The sequence below is a fragment of the Rissa tridactyla genome, chromosome 5 (genome assembly GCF_028500815.1).
Source record: "Rissa tridactyla isolate bRisTri1 chromosome 5, bRisTri1.patW.cur.20221130, whole genome shotgun sequence".
Lineage (NCBI taxonomy): Eukaryota > Metazoa > Chordata > Aves > Charadriiformes > Laridae > Rissa > Rissa tridactyla.
In genome coordinates this window covers 27,961,711-27,976,853 of record NC_071470.1, presented here as the reverse complement: position 1 = coordinate 27,976,853, position 15,143 = coordinate 27,961,711, and the positions used below count along the sequence as shown (strand labels likewise).

Sequence of the window (15,143 nt, the reverse complement as noted above, 5' to 3'; positions counted from 1 at the left end):
GACCAGTTTAGAGCCAGTGTTTTCAGTCCTCCTCCCCAGCAGCAGGCTTACGCAGCTGCGTTTACACAGACAGGAAAGGGACAGGCAGACAATATGTCTGTTAACCCGCCAGAGGATGCCTGGTGCAAGACACTCATTCTGGAGCAGTTGTCAGCATTTGTCTGCTATGTTGCAGGAACAAAAGCGTATCCTGGAGATGGGAATCACCGGACCCGAGGGACATGCCCTGAGCAGGCCCGAGGAGGTAAGAGACTTCACCCATTTTGTCGTTCATGGAAATATTTTGTTGAGCACGCGGTGTCAGAGCTTGGCTTCTATATGTGCAGATGATAGATGGGTGTGTGGGGGAAGGCAACAGGCTGCTTTTCCCACTGCCTCTTCCGGTATTATTCAAAGCCTTGAAAAGCCCAGGTCCCCTTCAGCCTGTTTGTTTGCCTGAAATACCCTTTTGCTGCTGCAGCAGGTGCATTTTCTTGGTCCAGGGATGAGTGTGTCTTTGTACGCTCAGGAGTCACCGCTCCTGCTGCTCCGGGCACAGGCATGCGGGTATTTTTGAGTGTGACTCTTGTGGTTTGATTTGTGAGGACAAAAAAATGGCTTCTCGGGGTAAAAATCAGCAGCGCAACTTGTGAGTAGGGCTTTGGAATAACTGTATTCATTAAAATGCTTTGGCTGAAAATCTCCTGTAAGATGCATGTGTGCACGTGCATATGCTTGCACTCACATATAAATCTACGTTTATGCCGGCAGATAAATTCATAGTAGAAATGCAGGCTGCAGAGATGCAAATATGCGAGAATGGAAGGATGCTGCAAGGCAGCTCATTTTATGCAGCTCTCTTATAATAAAAACCAGGCTCTGGCAAGGATCGTCTCAGGCATCTGGAAAGAGTTTCTTTAATGAGAAGGAAAAGGTGGAGACATATGGATGTCCCTTAATGTACACAATTCAGACCGTTAATGGGATGACGGAGGGCGGTAGTGGGAAGTGACTGCTTTCCTTGAAGACTAAAGAGACAAGGCCCTGGGGATTTGAGGCTGAACTTGAAGAGATTGTTGTGGTTTGCAGATCTTAATATAACCTCTCCCCAAGCAAAAGGAATCAGCTTAATTGGTCACATTCTTCTATTGAGCTGTTTATGTACTTTTTTATTTTGCTGTTTAACTTCCACCTAAATTATTCCAAAAGAATGGAGTCATATTCTAAAAGAATGGAGTAGTTTCCTTTTAATGAGAACAGGGGCCTAAGGAAAATCTGCATTTGCAGTTTCCACATAGGAATATTGTGTCTTTATGACTGTGCATCTCAGCCCCAGTGCTGAGGTACAGAGGTCCTGCCTCCTTCCCTCATCTAGGGAGGGAGTGGATCAAAGTCCTGGGGCAACCTGAAATGACAGTCTGATTTAAGAAAAAATACTTTGCAAAACTGTGAAAAATGAAGCCACGTGGTTTTGGAAGGGCTAAATTGCTCAACTTCTCTAGCACAACTCTTGGAAAGAAAGTTCTGTACCATGGAGTCAGTATTTGCAGTCAAAATGGAGTTTTAGATATTCAAATGCTGATACTGTGAGACCATCTGGGAAGGAGGTATAAAACTGATGAGCGGGGAAGGGAGTCTCCAGAGCTCCTGAGAAATACTGCTCCTCTGTCGGAAGACCTCTGCTTTGTGTCCCTACATCCCAGATGGCTCCCTGGGAGCGGATTGCCTTCACGCTTGCTGACAGAGGGGACTTACTGGGCGATGCTTCAAAGGCTTTTATGGATTACGGGCTAAATTCAGTGCATAGTGCTGAAGTTGCTGTTTAAGAATACTTTACATTCACTGTCATCTTATCCTTATGTAAAGATTGCATAGGGTAAGCTGCCAGGGAGAGCTCAGAGGTTGTCTCTGAGCTGGGGCAATGTTTCCTTCCTTCCTTCTCCTTCCAGCTGCAGGGTAGAAGTCTGAAGCAGAAAGGTGGGAGGGAGGTAAGGAGGAGCCCCATCAGCTGCTCAGACGTGACCTTTCCTGGGGCGCAGGGAACCAGGGAGCTGTATTTGTGCTGGGGCAGCTGTACCCCGTTGGCAAGTCCAGCCTGGCTGTGGTTACTCCTAACACAAAGTGCCTGAGGTTGGGTTTACTCCCTCTTTCCCAGCACTGCATCTCTCTTTATGGAAAAAGCAGAATCGGCCCCTGAAGAATTCTTGCTAAACAGTGAGAAATATGGCTCAGTCCCCCAGTTCATTTTTTCTTCAGTCTGCTTTTGCAGTTAACTTTTTCCTCCTTTTCTCCCTCAGCTTGAAGCAGAAGCGGTTTTCCGTGCCATCACCATTGCCAGTCGAATAAACTGCCCAGTGTACATCACCAAGGTGATGAGCAAGAGTGCGGCTGATATCATTGCACTGGCCAGAAAGAAAGGTAAGAGACTTTCTTATATCTCCCAAACTCTGATTATTTTTTTTAATAGAAGCTCAGTGGAAAAACCTGAACATCTTGACTCAAATCACAAGATACAGGGAGAGGTTACCAAAGAATTGTAGCACCATCACAGACCCTAAATATTTAGGACTGGGAAAACTGAAGGGAGATCTTTCTGCATTTTTCAATTGAGAAACTCTCCCCACAAACTATAAGCGCTCCCTGTCCTCTTGAAGTTTTTGTTGTAGCTCTTCTTTATCCCGTTGTCCCTTTTACCTTTGCCTTAGACTGCTGCTTCTCTGTTCATGGGAGGGAGATACTTTCTTCCTAACAGGGCCCAATACACCTTCTGCGCCATTTGGGGGAGTATTTCAGGGTCTTACCCTCTGAGGAGTGGCTTGGGCAGTGAACCTGCTGTTAGAGATGCCTGATGCTCGCTCCTGGCCGGGCTGCTGGAGACTGACCTCATCAGATGTGCACTGGGGACATCTGCAGGTTGACACTGCTTGCTGGGGCTGTGGAGGAATCCAGGTTACAAAGCATCCAAAAGGGACCTGGGAGCCTGATGTCAGCCACTTTCAAAGCTACATTTGTGAGTCAGGACTGTTCTGCTGGTTGGTGCTACAAAGCGGGTGAGCAATATGGAAAAGCCAAAGACCAAAATATCGTCTCGATATTTGTATTCTTGGAGGCTTGGAGTATGGTGCTGGGGACCATATGCTGCTATGTGCTGGTGCTGTGCCCAACCTGGGAGTGGGAAAAAGGCATCTGTCTGCTGGAGCCCATCCTCCACCTAAACACACTCTGAATTGGAGCAACAGAGAGAACGTGGCTGTGATTAAAACAATACAAATTAAAACCAGATCTGAACTGTCTCCTTCTGGATTAGAAAGGGAGCTTTGTAAATATGCTGATCAAAAGCATGTGTAGTTCAGAGAGCCTCCTGATTAATTTTTTATCATACAGACAAAGCCAGGGCTGATTAATTTTCTGGGAGCTACGCTGGCCATGTAGCAATGCGTAAATCATACATGGCTGCATGCAGCAAGCAGTATAATGTGCTAAAAAGCGAGTGGACTGTAATCAGTTCCTGTATATCTTTGCTTTCCCCAAGGTCCCCTTGTTTTTGGAGAGCCGATCACTGCCAGCCTGGGGACAGATGGGACACATTACTGGAGCAAAAACTGGGCAAAGGCTGCAGCTTTTGTGACCTCGCCACCTCTGAGCCCTGATCCTACCACTCCAGACCACTTAAATTCGCTCTTAGCATGGTAAGACCTTCATTATTTTTACAGGCAAGTGCAAAAGCCACATGGGATGAAGCATCTAGGGATCAGCTCTGTTTCATTTAGATCAGTTAGTTAGTGTCATACACAAAATAGCGGAGAAGGCACGTAGAAAACCAGGGATGGTTATATCCCTGTATTTAGGCTGTCAGTCAGGTAAGCAGTCATGGACTCTCCAGCTCCTGGTTAGCATGAGAGAGAGGCAACTTCTGGCTATTCAGGAATTAATTCTTTTTATTTCTGCTTTTCAAGTGGTTCCTAGTTGTACAGGTAGATAGTCTTTAGTCCAGGACTTCAAACTGTCTTTCCTCCCTAGTTCTCTGACTTCTCCATCCAAATTGTTACTATGTGGTCAGATGGCATCCTCACCAGCATAAACAACAGCCTGGTGGATAGACCCCCGTCTCTGAGAACAGACTCAGTTTTAAGCTCTGGTTATATCTGGCAAGCACAGATCCTCAAATCAGGGTTGTCCCTGAATGCAGAGATATATAGAACTGAGAAAACTTTACGGGTGCTGTTTTTGTCAAAGCCGGTGCAGGGCTGTAAGCTATGAGGACTTTTGAGAATTAGGCTGTCCTAAACTAAATTGTGTTTGTAGCAAGAGTTCAGTGGTTTTAGCTCCTGTAAATTGCAAACTTTTGATCTGGGGTAGTCTGCCTTCGTCTGGGATGGAAAATCATGTAAGTTTACTTGTGTTTAGTTCTTGCAGCCTTGTTTTTACTTTTAGCTTGCCTTGTGTCTTTATAGGTTCCAGGGTCCTCAAGCTGGAAGACAGCAAGGATAAGTGGTACATATAGAGAAGGCACGTCAGGCAGGAGATGGAGACCAGAGTGGATTACAAAGGAGACTGGCAGGGACTCGGGTCGAGACAGGCTGGTGACTGGAGGCCATCACTTGATAGGACAGGGTATGGGCTGACTGTCTTAAGGCTGGCAGAGAGAAGCTTATCACTAGGGAGATGAAAGGAATGTGAACAGCAGAGGGAGAAGTGTCTTTCTCATATAGAAGAGAAGACATCAGCAATGCCTTGCCAGGAACCCAGACTGTAAACCCATCCCTTAAAGCATTTCCTGCCCGTAGCCAACTGTGGGTCTTCTTCAGCTCAAGCAAAAGACCATCTGCTTTGAAATGATACAGAAATTCACAGCTGAAGTCCCACCAGGACAGATTACTAGTGCTGGAGTGAGGAACTCAACTTACCATTCAAAACCTTATTTAATGCCATGTGATGGCGCTTATCTCACCTGCTGCCTCCCCTTTCTAGGGTTTCCAATGCACTGATAGAATTGGAACCCTAAAAGTGACCCGTTGGTCTTCAGAAAACATTTCCTCGTGAGGTTAGTTTTCCACATGGCTAACTGGCGGGCTGTATGGCCGACAGTGCCAGTGTGTCTGGTGTTAGAAAGCCCCTGCATGTGTAATTCAGGCTTGGGCAGAGCTGCCCTTTAGGTGGATGGGCACGTGCCCATGATGGGAAGCTGCCGTCAGCCAGTGGCACTGCTGCAGCATGCACACATCTCTCCTTGCACACGGTGGGTCAGGGTGTGCAGTCCGCCAAACCCAGGTTTTAATTCAGCTGTCCTAATGATGTTGCATTGACAGTACTATTAATGAATGCACAGTTGAGCTCCGAGTTACATGCGGCTCTGGTAAGAACACGCAGGAATTTGTTCTGTTATGACGGTCTGATGGCAAAAGTGATTTTCCATAATTGAGCTTTCTGTTCCTTAAAATAAGGAGAAGGAGGAAAATCGACTTTTCTGGTTTGATCCGTCACTCTCAGTGCTGTAAAGAGTGAAGCTTATTGTGTCAGGGTAAGGCTCTTAGCCAGCAGATGTGGATGTGTATCAAAATGTTTGGCTCTTCTCTGTCAGACACGACTATATATTTTCTAGAAGAGAGTCCCAAAATAATACTATATGGGTCAAAACAGATTAGCTAAAATAAGAAGAGAATATTTAGAACTGGAATCCAAATAGTGACTTTTTTTAACACTAACATCATAAAGACAAACTGAGGAGTCACAGAAGTTTTCATTATCCTCCAAGCATGCAAAAATTTGGTGTGTTTTTTTTTTTTCTAGTGGCTTAAAGTCCTAGATCTTAAATGACAGCAGCTTAGCCTGCTTTCAGTTTTAATACTTTAAATCTATACTGTGAAACTAAAAAAAGAACTGTATATTTTATCAGTCTGACATGCATTTGTGGGGAATTTTATGCAAGGATGATGGTAAAGACAGTATTTCGCTTTTCTATTGCACTGTTCATTTGGAGACCAATATTTTACATGTATTAAAAAATCCTTACAACATTCTTCCTCTGCAAGTATGCAGCATACTCCTTGTGCTGCTTTCTGCAGGAAGCGTTGATTTTTCACTGAAAAGCTGAACGTATAAAAATCCAGCACGTGTCATGGGGTTTGCAGATTGGATTTGCCACGTGAGATTTGGTCCTGGTTTCATCTGCGGGCCATGCACCTGAGGTAGCTTTCATCTTCCACGGTGAACGGCTGTGTTATTGCCGCTGTGATATGCCATCTCTTCTGAACTAGAGATGTGAGATCTTGGTGCTTCGTGGAAGATGCAACCCACCGCAAAAACCTTGCTTACAGTGAAGAATAAGATGATGAGGTATTGATGCGGCATTTAAAGATACACATATGTCCGCTGTTAATTCCCACCACTCCTTCTTTTGGAGATGTTTTCTGTGGTGATCCCTTCTTGTCTCTCAGCTTTTTTGTTGGTCTGATGCTCATCCCCATTTGACAGTAGAGTGTATCTAGACGGTCGGAGTGCCTGTGTGCTTAACCAGGAGGTGTTGGGCAGCTCTCCAATGACATGCTTCAGCTTTAGAAGTCTTCTGTTGATTAGACTGGGGAGTGCAGTGCATGCCACTAAATGTCAGAGGGGAGGGAAAACGGAGTTCAGAGGAAGCGACTCCTTTTTGTCTTTCAGGTGTAGGAATTAATAGCGTGGTGTAAGAAGCACAACATAACCTCAGGGAAATGGGCCTGGCTGTGACATTCATGTTTCATTCATCAGAGTGCAGAAAAGAGGGAGAGGGGTCAGCCACAGGAAGATTAGCTTACAGAAGAGTAACAAAAAGGAAGAAATGGCAGTGCAATCTCCTGACTTTATTGTGGTGTTAGGATAAATGAATGTTTAACTGATGGATTTGGTGTAATCCTATGGAGTAACACCAGGCACTCATTAATAATCAGGAACAGTTAAAACATAGCTGCCTTTTCACTATGAAATACATGGATTTGGCTTCTGCTAAAAACTGGATGGATGGATGGATGGATGGATGGGAGCATGATGAAGAACAAGAAAAGAGGCCAAAGGTTTTTCTCTGACTGTCAGCAATCATTAGGGCTGACAGCCCAGAAAAGTGCATTAGAATTACTGATGTGTGACCCGTTTTTCCTCTGTACTTGGCTGTTTGTTAGCTTGCTGGAATCTAAATTTGTGGACCAGAATCGTTCAGATGTTTCAGAGCTGGAACTTACATAATCAGTAAAAGAAAAGGATGACAGGCTCTTGGGGACATTGTCCTTCTTGAGTGATAGAAGAGAAACCGTAGTGTGTTTTAATGTGTTTGACTCCTGTAAGCTTAATCAAGACCTAAAAATACCACTTGTTTCCTGTGGATATTGAAGAACCTATCTCTTTTTTTGTCTTTCTATTTTTGCAAGATTATGCATTATGGTTATGTTCTTCCTCCTTATTCCCAAGAGCAGCTGTGATCCAGTTCGGCTCTCTGCAAAAAAAAATTCTCTAGGCTGAAAAAAGTGACTTCTTAAATAAAAGCATTATTATTTGGTAGCTGTTTTTGTGTTTTACCCCATGCCTTTTTCTGTGTAAGACCTTTAAGTTAGATAAATCCAGAGCACAAGTTTGACTTGCACTATGCCTTTCTTTTTTTAGTTAGAAGACTACCTGACAAAAAACTTTCCTTCCGTATTTATTTTCATGCTTCTCTTTTGGAAGGTCAGACAAGAAATATTTGTGTAAGAACTGCAAGAAAAATATATGTGCAGGGGAGAAATAGAGGGAAACAAGCTTGATGCTCATGACTTTGCACTGTAAAATCTGCCATTATTTGTCAGCATGGTTGTGAATTAATTTACTCTGAGAGTGGCAGACATTTCGTACAAGCTTCTGATCATATCCTTAATCCTGGAATAATCCTTTGTCCTGGTTAGTGGGTTTGTGCCTGATCTCTGTCGATACGCAGCTGGAAACCCGAGGGAGCCGTAATCTGGGAGCTGAGGGTGCTCCTGGGGGAAAGTGGAGATGTCCGATGCCATTGTTGCTCTTCAGTGATCTGTAGCCAACACGTAAAGGCTGCTGACGTGATTTACAGCCTATGCCACTGGTGTGTAGGCTCAAAAGGTCCATTCACAGCTAGTCTGAGACCACGGTAACCTTGGTGACGCCTGGTCTAAACCTTCTGTGTGTTAACTCCACAGTGGGGACCTGCAGGTGACGGGAAGTGGACATTGCCCGTATAGCACTGCCCAGAAAGCCATTGGAAAGGACAACTTCACTATGATTCCTGAAGGGGTCAATGGAATTGAGGAAAGAATGACTGTTGTCTGGGACAAGGCTGTAGTAAGTAATTACTTACTTTTATGGACTAAAATGAAATTGAGTGTTGGCTGAATAATGAAAGCCAGGAGACTCTTGGCCAGTACTTAAATGACTTTCTAATACATTTCTGAGAATTCCCTGAGAGAGAGCTACTACGAGGTGAATTGTTTATTTCAAAAACCTTCTCCAGTTTATTATAAACTCAGGGCTGTGTTTCACTTTTGACAGTGCAACACCACCGTATTTTATTAGACCTGGGGCTTCACAGACTACACCGCTCGATTTTCCAGTGGTGTCGGAGTGGATGCTTCTCAGAGATGCAGGATCTGGAGCGGTTTAATGAGTTTGAAGTGGACCCCATGTAAACGTGATGAACGGATTGTTTGAATTTGGGAAATGTCTCATCGTTTTTGAGAAATTACAAATGGATGGCAGCCAAGCCTGAGGCTCGACTATAAAATGCTTTGAAGGAGAACACTGCATGTAATTCATACTGGCATATTTTGCGGTGGGTGCCGGTATAAGTTAGCAATTTTTTGATGGTTCCATGGATCCTAATATATAACGATATTCTCCCCCCTTTGTCCGTCTTTACCTACACTCCCATTCACACACACACACACACACACACACACACACACACTCTTTACCTTACACTGCATTGCACTCAAATGCATACAGCAAACTGGGAAGTGGTAGTACTTACAACGCTCTCGAGAGCGCTTCTCCCAGACTGTATTTAATAACCAGGGATCACTATTGAGATTCCAAGCACAGAAGCAGCTTCAGATACCTGTCATGTAGGAGCAAAGCAAGCAGGAGGAAGGAAGCAAAGTGACCAAGGCCGGGCTGGATGGGGCTTTGAGCAGCCTGGTCTAGTGGGAGGTGTCCCTGCCCATGGCAGGGGGGTTGGAACTACATGATCTTTAGGGTCCCTTCCAACTCTGACCACTCTGTGATTCCATGAAGCGCAGCCAGCCAGTGCTACTTCCCTTTTGTTACTCCCGCAAAGGGAAGGAGCTGCAGCAAGGGCTGCAACATGGGATTTACGTGTGAATTTAACATTCAGTCCTGGACCACTGACTAGCTTATATTTTGCAAATCTCATGTTTTACCAGGCAGGAAATAAGTGTTTATTTAATATTAAAAAGTTTGGCACTCTTGTTCTTCCTTGGAACATTGCTTTTGCTTATTGCCAGGGAAGGCCCCAAAATATTCTACTGAAAAATCAAAATGCTGCTGTGTACAGCTGCTATTAGGCCATCACTGACTGTATAAAAAGTTCAATTGGTGGTGACGTTTCTCCAGGTAAGGACTTTATAACTGGGGTCGTATTACTTAGATTTATAGGTTTGGTAATACTGATAGTAGAACAGACTTAATTTGCAAGAAGGGTTTTTAAAAGAGTCTGAATCTTGATCTTTTATTTAATCTCATGTACTCATATAAGTTTTTCTCTTTTAAAATTGTTAAAACATTTGAATGGAAATTACTAGCACTAGCAACCAAACCGCTTGGACATCAGTGTGTAGAGAAAGGGACCTTAGGTAGCTGAGCAACCTGATGGTATCATCTGCATTAAGGTTTTATTGGCTGTTCTTTGGGGTGCCAGGAGTAACGCATTTACCTATTTGAAACTCCCAAGTATCGTGCCTTGTATAAAATCCTGCTTGATAAAACCTCTGTTTCACGCACCATCACCATATATACGAACCGCAAGCCTTCCCGTATCTCCCTGATCATTCGTCACTCTGAAGAGTAAATCCCTGTTTTATAAGCATGTTTTGCTCAAGTCACATTGTTTTTAGGCCACAGGTAAGATGGACGAGAGCCAGTTTGTAGCTGTCACCAGCACCAATGCTGCCAAAATCTTTAATCTGTATCCAAGAAAAGGCCGGATTGCTGTAGGATCGGATGCTGATGTGGTTATTTGGGACCCTGATAAGGTGAAGACTATAACAGCTAAAAGCCATAAATCGGTAAGGAGAAAAGGAAAACCAGCCATAAAAATGAAGTTATCACTGTTGCTTTTCAAATGTTGATCTAATTCATGTGAACACCAAATATATGTGGAGTGATACAGAGGAGTGATGTAACTGCCTATGCCTATTGTGAAATGGGTAAGTATTTCAGAAGGTGAAAGTATTGAAATCTTGCACTGGAAGCACTGGGATCAGGAAGGATTTCTTTTCTCTCTGCATGTACCATTGTACTTTTTGTTGCGTGCTTGTGGCACATCTGTAACTAGGTGTGCATCAGCAGGTCTGCAGCTGAGGTTAGTAGAGCTGTGATGATAAATTTAAAACCAGCTCACTTTTTTTGCTTACCTGAAGAGCACCTGATATTATAAATCACACGATTAAATCAACAGTATTCTAAATTACGACATGATAAAATATTTTGATAATATAGCTCTGAGCAGCTTCACAGTGGGGATTTTCTATTTAATTCCAAAGCTTTGCTGCATACTGCTCTGCCCTTGGTACAGAGTACCAGTGACTCACAGTTGCTTCGATTTTGACTGTGACAGGTTTTATCTTATGTGCTGTGTATTTCAAAGTTGTTACATTATTGTTTGGTGCTTTGGTCTTCTGTATTTGGGGGATTCTTCCAAATGTTGTACTGGAATTTGACTTTAAAAGGCACAAACCTTTAGAAACCTTTTAAAAGTAAGTTTGGGTGATTCAATTTTTATTTCTCTGTCTTGGGATCTCTCTGTGTTTTTAAGAAAGTAATAATCACCTGGTCTTTGACAGTCATTCCCATTTAGATTCAGGCTTTCCTGGTCCTTTCTGGGCTTTTTTCAGACAGAAATATTTGTGCTGGCCCCTTTGAAATTCCCTTATGCAGTCACAGCACATGCATGGTGGGACCATGTCCTCTGGGAAAATTTTCCATATTAAGGCTATCGCACTTCTACAGGCACTGGAGAAATATGGAAAGTCCTTAAAAACAAATGAGATAAAGCCCTGGTGGAAAGTGAGCAATGGGAAGGAAAAGCCTGATTCAGGAAAGTTATCAGAGAGATTCTTTAAAATCATTTCATATTGAAATGCATTGCTTTTTCTTCAGACCAAACAATTTTATACACCTCTTAAAAGGCAGTTAACTAAAACTATGACACCAAATACAGGTTATAAGTTACTAACTGAAAGACACCTTGTACCGAACTTGCAGTGATTATGTTGGTTGATCCCCAGGCTGTTGAGTACAACATCTTTGAAGGAATGGAGTGCCATGGTGCCCCACTCGTGGTCATAAGCCAAGGGAAGATTGTGTTTGAAGATGGAAATCTGCACGTAAATAAGGGAATGGGTCGCTTCATCCCTCGCAAACCTTTCCCTGAATATCTTTACCAGCGCATCAAAATCAGGAATAAGGTAACGTCAGATATTTTTTAATCTTCTTTATAGCCATACGCTCTTGCAACCACAGTAGCACATGCGTTTTTACTATTATTGTGCTAATATGAGCCCATATCAGATGAACTGTATATGACTTGTTCAAAATGTGACCAAAAAATGGTTCCTCTGCAAGCATGAACTGATATAACTTAATTAACACCATGAGCTTCAGTGGGTAGAGCATGTAATTGCCAGTTGTGCATAATTGCCTCATGTCCAGCTGTGCAGGCTTTTGAAAGGAGGTGGAATAGTGATAGAATTTACTTTCCATTAAAGTTCAGAAAAAAGATAAAGCTTCTTTGAGAGGAGGGTTAGCCAGAAGAAAAACAGAATTTTAAATTGCTGCTACTCTTTGCATACTGAACAGCCACACTGCAGAGAAGAAAAGCCTCTAAGCCCGAGATACTCAATATATTTGGCATCTTTGAACTGTTGTTGGTGCATTTGCTGAACTGGGTATTAGCAGCATTCACAGCTCAGAAAACTTTTAAAAAAAAGCTTGGGAAATGACCTAGATTAAGACTAGGCCACTTCTGGTTTTGAATTAAATCAGTGCTCTTCTGTTGAAAACCAGTTGGCTTGGCACCAGTTCGGGGTTATCTGGAAATTGCTTTTTGCCACTGAGCACAAAAGTCATTATGTGAGGACAGGTAACAAGACAAATTGATGAAAACCCGTATTCTCTTCAACCAAGCATATACCATAGCTTGTGGGGATGGCAGCTGAAATTAAGTCTACAAGCAAGTTGATAGTTTTTCTCTTTCATCATTTGTCACACAAATTCTGTCGAGCTGTGCGATACAGAAGGTCTGCTCTTCTAATGAGAAAAGGTACTCTAAAAATCAAATGCATCTGCAAAAGTTTTGCAAAATACCAATCGGTATTGCACTTTTTTTGTATTATCCACTTCGATGACGTGGGCCTTCTCTGCTCACTTGCATGGGAGTGCTATATAAATTAAATTACTATAATCTGATAATTATATATAATATAATAATCATATACTGTAATATAAAATTATATATTAATTATATAAATATAATTTCAATAGTGAAAACACAACTTTAAAAACAAATAACAGAGTGGTGTCTTATAGTGGAGTATGCAGAAAAGTAACTGGGCTAAATAACCTGCATCTTGCAAATGGGCCTAGATTTTGGGAAAGACCTTTGATTTTAGATACTTAGGTAAAGATCTGCAAAAGGACCAAGAAAAGGACTGATATTTTCACTCCTGCAGCTCCCTCTGCTGCCTGCCGAGAGGAAGGGAGAGCAGATTCATGTCCGTGGTTCTTTTCCCACTATCAAATTTTATTGACTGGAAATATTTAGAAAAACCCAGTGATGGTCCTATCAGCCACCATTTGAATACGTCACTACACAACTAAGGAATATAGAAAAAACGTGTCAAACAAGGGGCTGCAAAGCTGTAACTGGCACAGGATAGCAATATAAATTTATCCCTGGCGCAGGGATGGCAGTATAAGTTCCTGCCTTTGCGGGGGTCCCTGTGAGATGGATTCATTGCTGCGATCGGCAGCTGTTCCCTTCTGGGCACTCATTTTGGCTCAGCCTGCGAGACGGTGGCTCTTCTGAGCCTGATGTCCCCATCACCGAAAGCAAGGAGGATGCACGATTTCTGTAAGAGCTGGATTAAACCCCTGTTGACAGCAGCCTGCCTGTATGGTATTTTAATTTCACTGTTTAACCTGCTGGGGAAATGGCTCTGAAACAATAGTCTTGTAAGCCACGGAGTTCTGATCTTTTTGGTGAGCTTTGGATTCTGCGATTCAATGGCTTCGGGCTCTTCCTGAAAATTGGAACTGTTTTTTAAAAATATTATTCCCTAGATTCCTGTCATTTTAAGGCCGGTGAGACTGTTTTGATTTGTCTTTTCTCATATTCCTTACAGGAACTGTAGAAGGATAAAATCCAAAGACCTCAAACTGAAATCAGAGTTCAAATGATAGCTACTTTATTGCCTAATAATAATAATAATAAAATAATAAGATGGGTCCCAGGCCACAGTCTAGCGTAGAATTGCTTTTCTAGTTGATGGCAAGAAGTGAAAACTTCTGAAATTTTAGTTTAAAAATTGCCACCACTTTTCAATGAGTTCTAATGAAGATAATGAGATATCTGAAGGGGAGGAGCAGAGAAAATCCAGGTAGGAGTGAAATTGCTGCAATCTGTATTGTGGGTATCAGTCTTGCAAGAGCCAAAGTGTGATTCAGCAGCTGAACAGCCTCTGAATGGAGAGAGAAGAGGTGATGGTGACTTATCTTACCAAAAATAAGTATCTTAGATCAGACCTGTTGTTCTGAATCCCGATTCTCTCCATTAACTTTGAAGGACGCCTAATAAGAATCTCTCTCTCACAATTTTTAAATATATAAAAATGGTGGGAGGAAGCTTTATCATTTCCTTTATATATAAAGCAGACTGTAGCTTTCATGAGAGTATAGACATGTTTTTCATTCAGCTAACGCAGAATATAGGTCTGTGCTCAGCGGTCTCTGCCTATAGGCAGGAGTATCATTAGGGAGCATTACCAGAGCATTCAGCATCTGGATTTTTATTCTCCTGTTGATCTAGGTGGGAGGACTGCAAGGAGTCTCCAGAGGAATGTATGATGGGCCTGTGTATGAAATCCCAGCTACACCAAAATACGCAACTCCTGCACCCTCAACTAAATCCTCCCCTGCCAAAAACCAGCCCCCACCAATCAGAAACCTCCACCAGTCCAATTTTAGCTTATCAGGTAAGTCAGCCTGACTCATCAGAATTGTTATAAAGCCATCGGTATGGATTATTGGTGATAAATTTCAATTATAACTACCTCTTTAATCAAAGACGAAAGGATTATATATGCTCACATACATGCATATACTTACATATATATATATGTATGTATGTATATATATGTTTTTATACATTCTTTCTCTAGGAATATTTTACAAATTGCCAAAAATGTTTGTAATGTAATTTTTTTTTCTGCATGTAGTCTTTTAATATTGTTTACCTGGCCCATTACACTTAGCTGAGGTCTCTGGTTGATGTGACTGAGGCCCCTTGGTGGTACGTACAGCTGATGGGACTTGGGTCTGGTGCAACTCGCGTGGCTCAGACATCTCAAATTTCTTTCTCGCTGCATCACCACAAACTGCTAGACACGGAAACCTCAACCGTCCTTGTCCATGGTTGGCAAACCATGTGCAGAAGGTATTCATATAGAGCTTAGAGCGTTTCTTGTCCTCTCTGCTCTTGGTGCCCAAAACGTTTTCCATGGTACATAAGAAAATCATCCTTTGGGGTTGTTGGAAATAATTCTTGTCATTTGAAGATAATTACAAGTGTGTCAAATCCTTATACTTCAAAAGTCTACAGCCCAATTGGTAAATAAGTGGCTTCTTATGATGTTATGAAAGTCACTGCATTTTCTCCCCTGGGTGAGCCGATGGTA

General features: G+C 42.5%; 1 protein-coding gene across 2 annotated transcripts in view; it reads left to right on the top strand.

Moving 5' to 3' along the window:
- Positions 1-15,143, top strand: part of CRMP1 (collapsin response mediator protein 1) — a 51,402-nt gene that overhangs the window by 34,178 nt on the left and 2,081 nt on the right. For both annotated transcript variants that reach the window (XM_054203965.1, XM_054203966.1), the window contains exons 7-13: positions 176-244; positions 2,277-2,397; positions 3,512-3,668; positions 8,157-8,298; positions 10,086-10,256; positions 11,478-11,657; positions 14,276-14,441. In XM_054203965.1, coding sequence (XP_054059940.1) covers positions 176-244; positions 2,277-2,397; positions 3,512-3,668; positions 8,157-8,298; positions 10,086-10,256; positions 11,478-11,657; positions 14,276-14,441 — 1,006 coding nt within the window. The remainder of the gene's footprint in view (positions 1-175; positions 245-2,276; positions 2,398-3,511; positions 3,669-8,156; positions 8,299-10,085; positions 10,257-11,477; positions 11,658-14,275; positions 14,442-15,143) is intronic.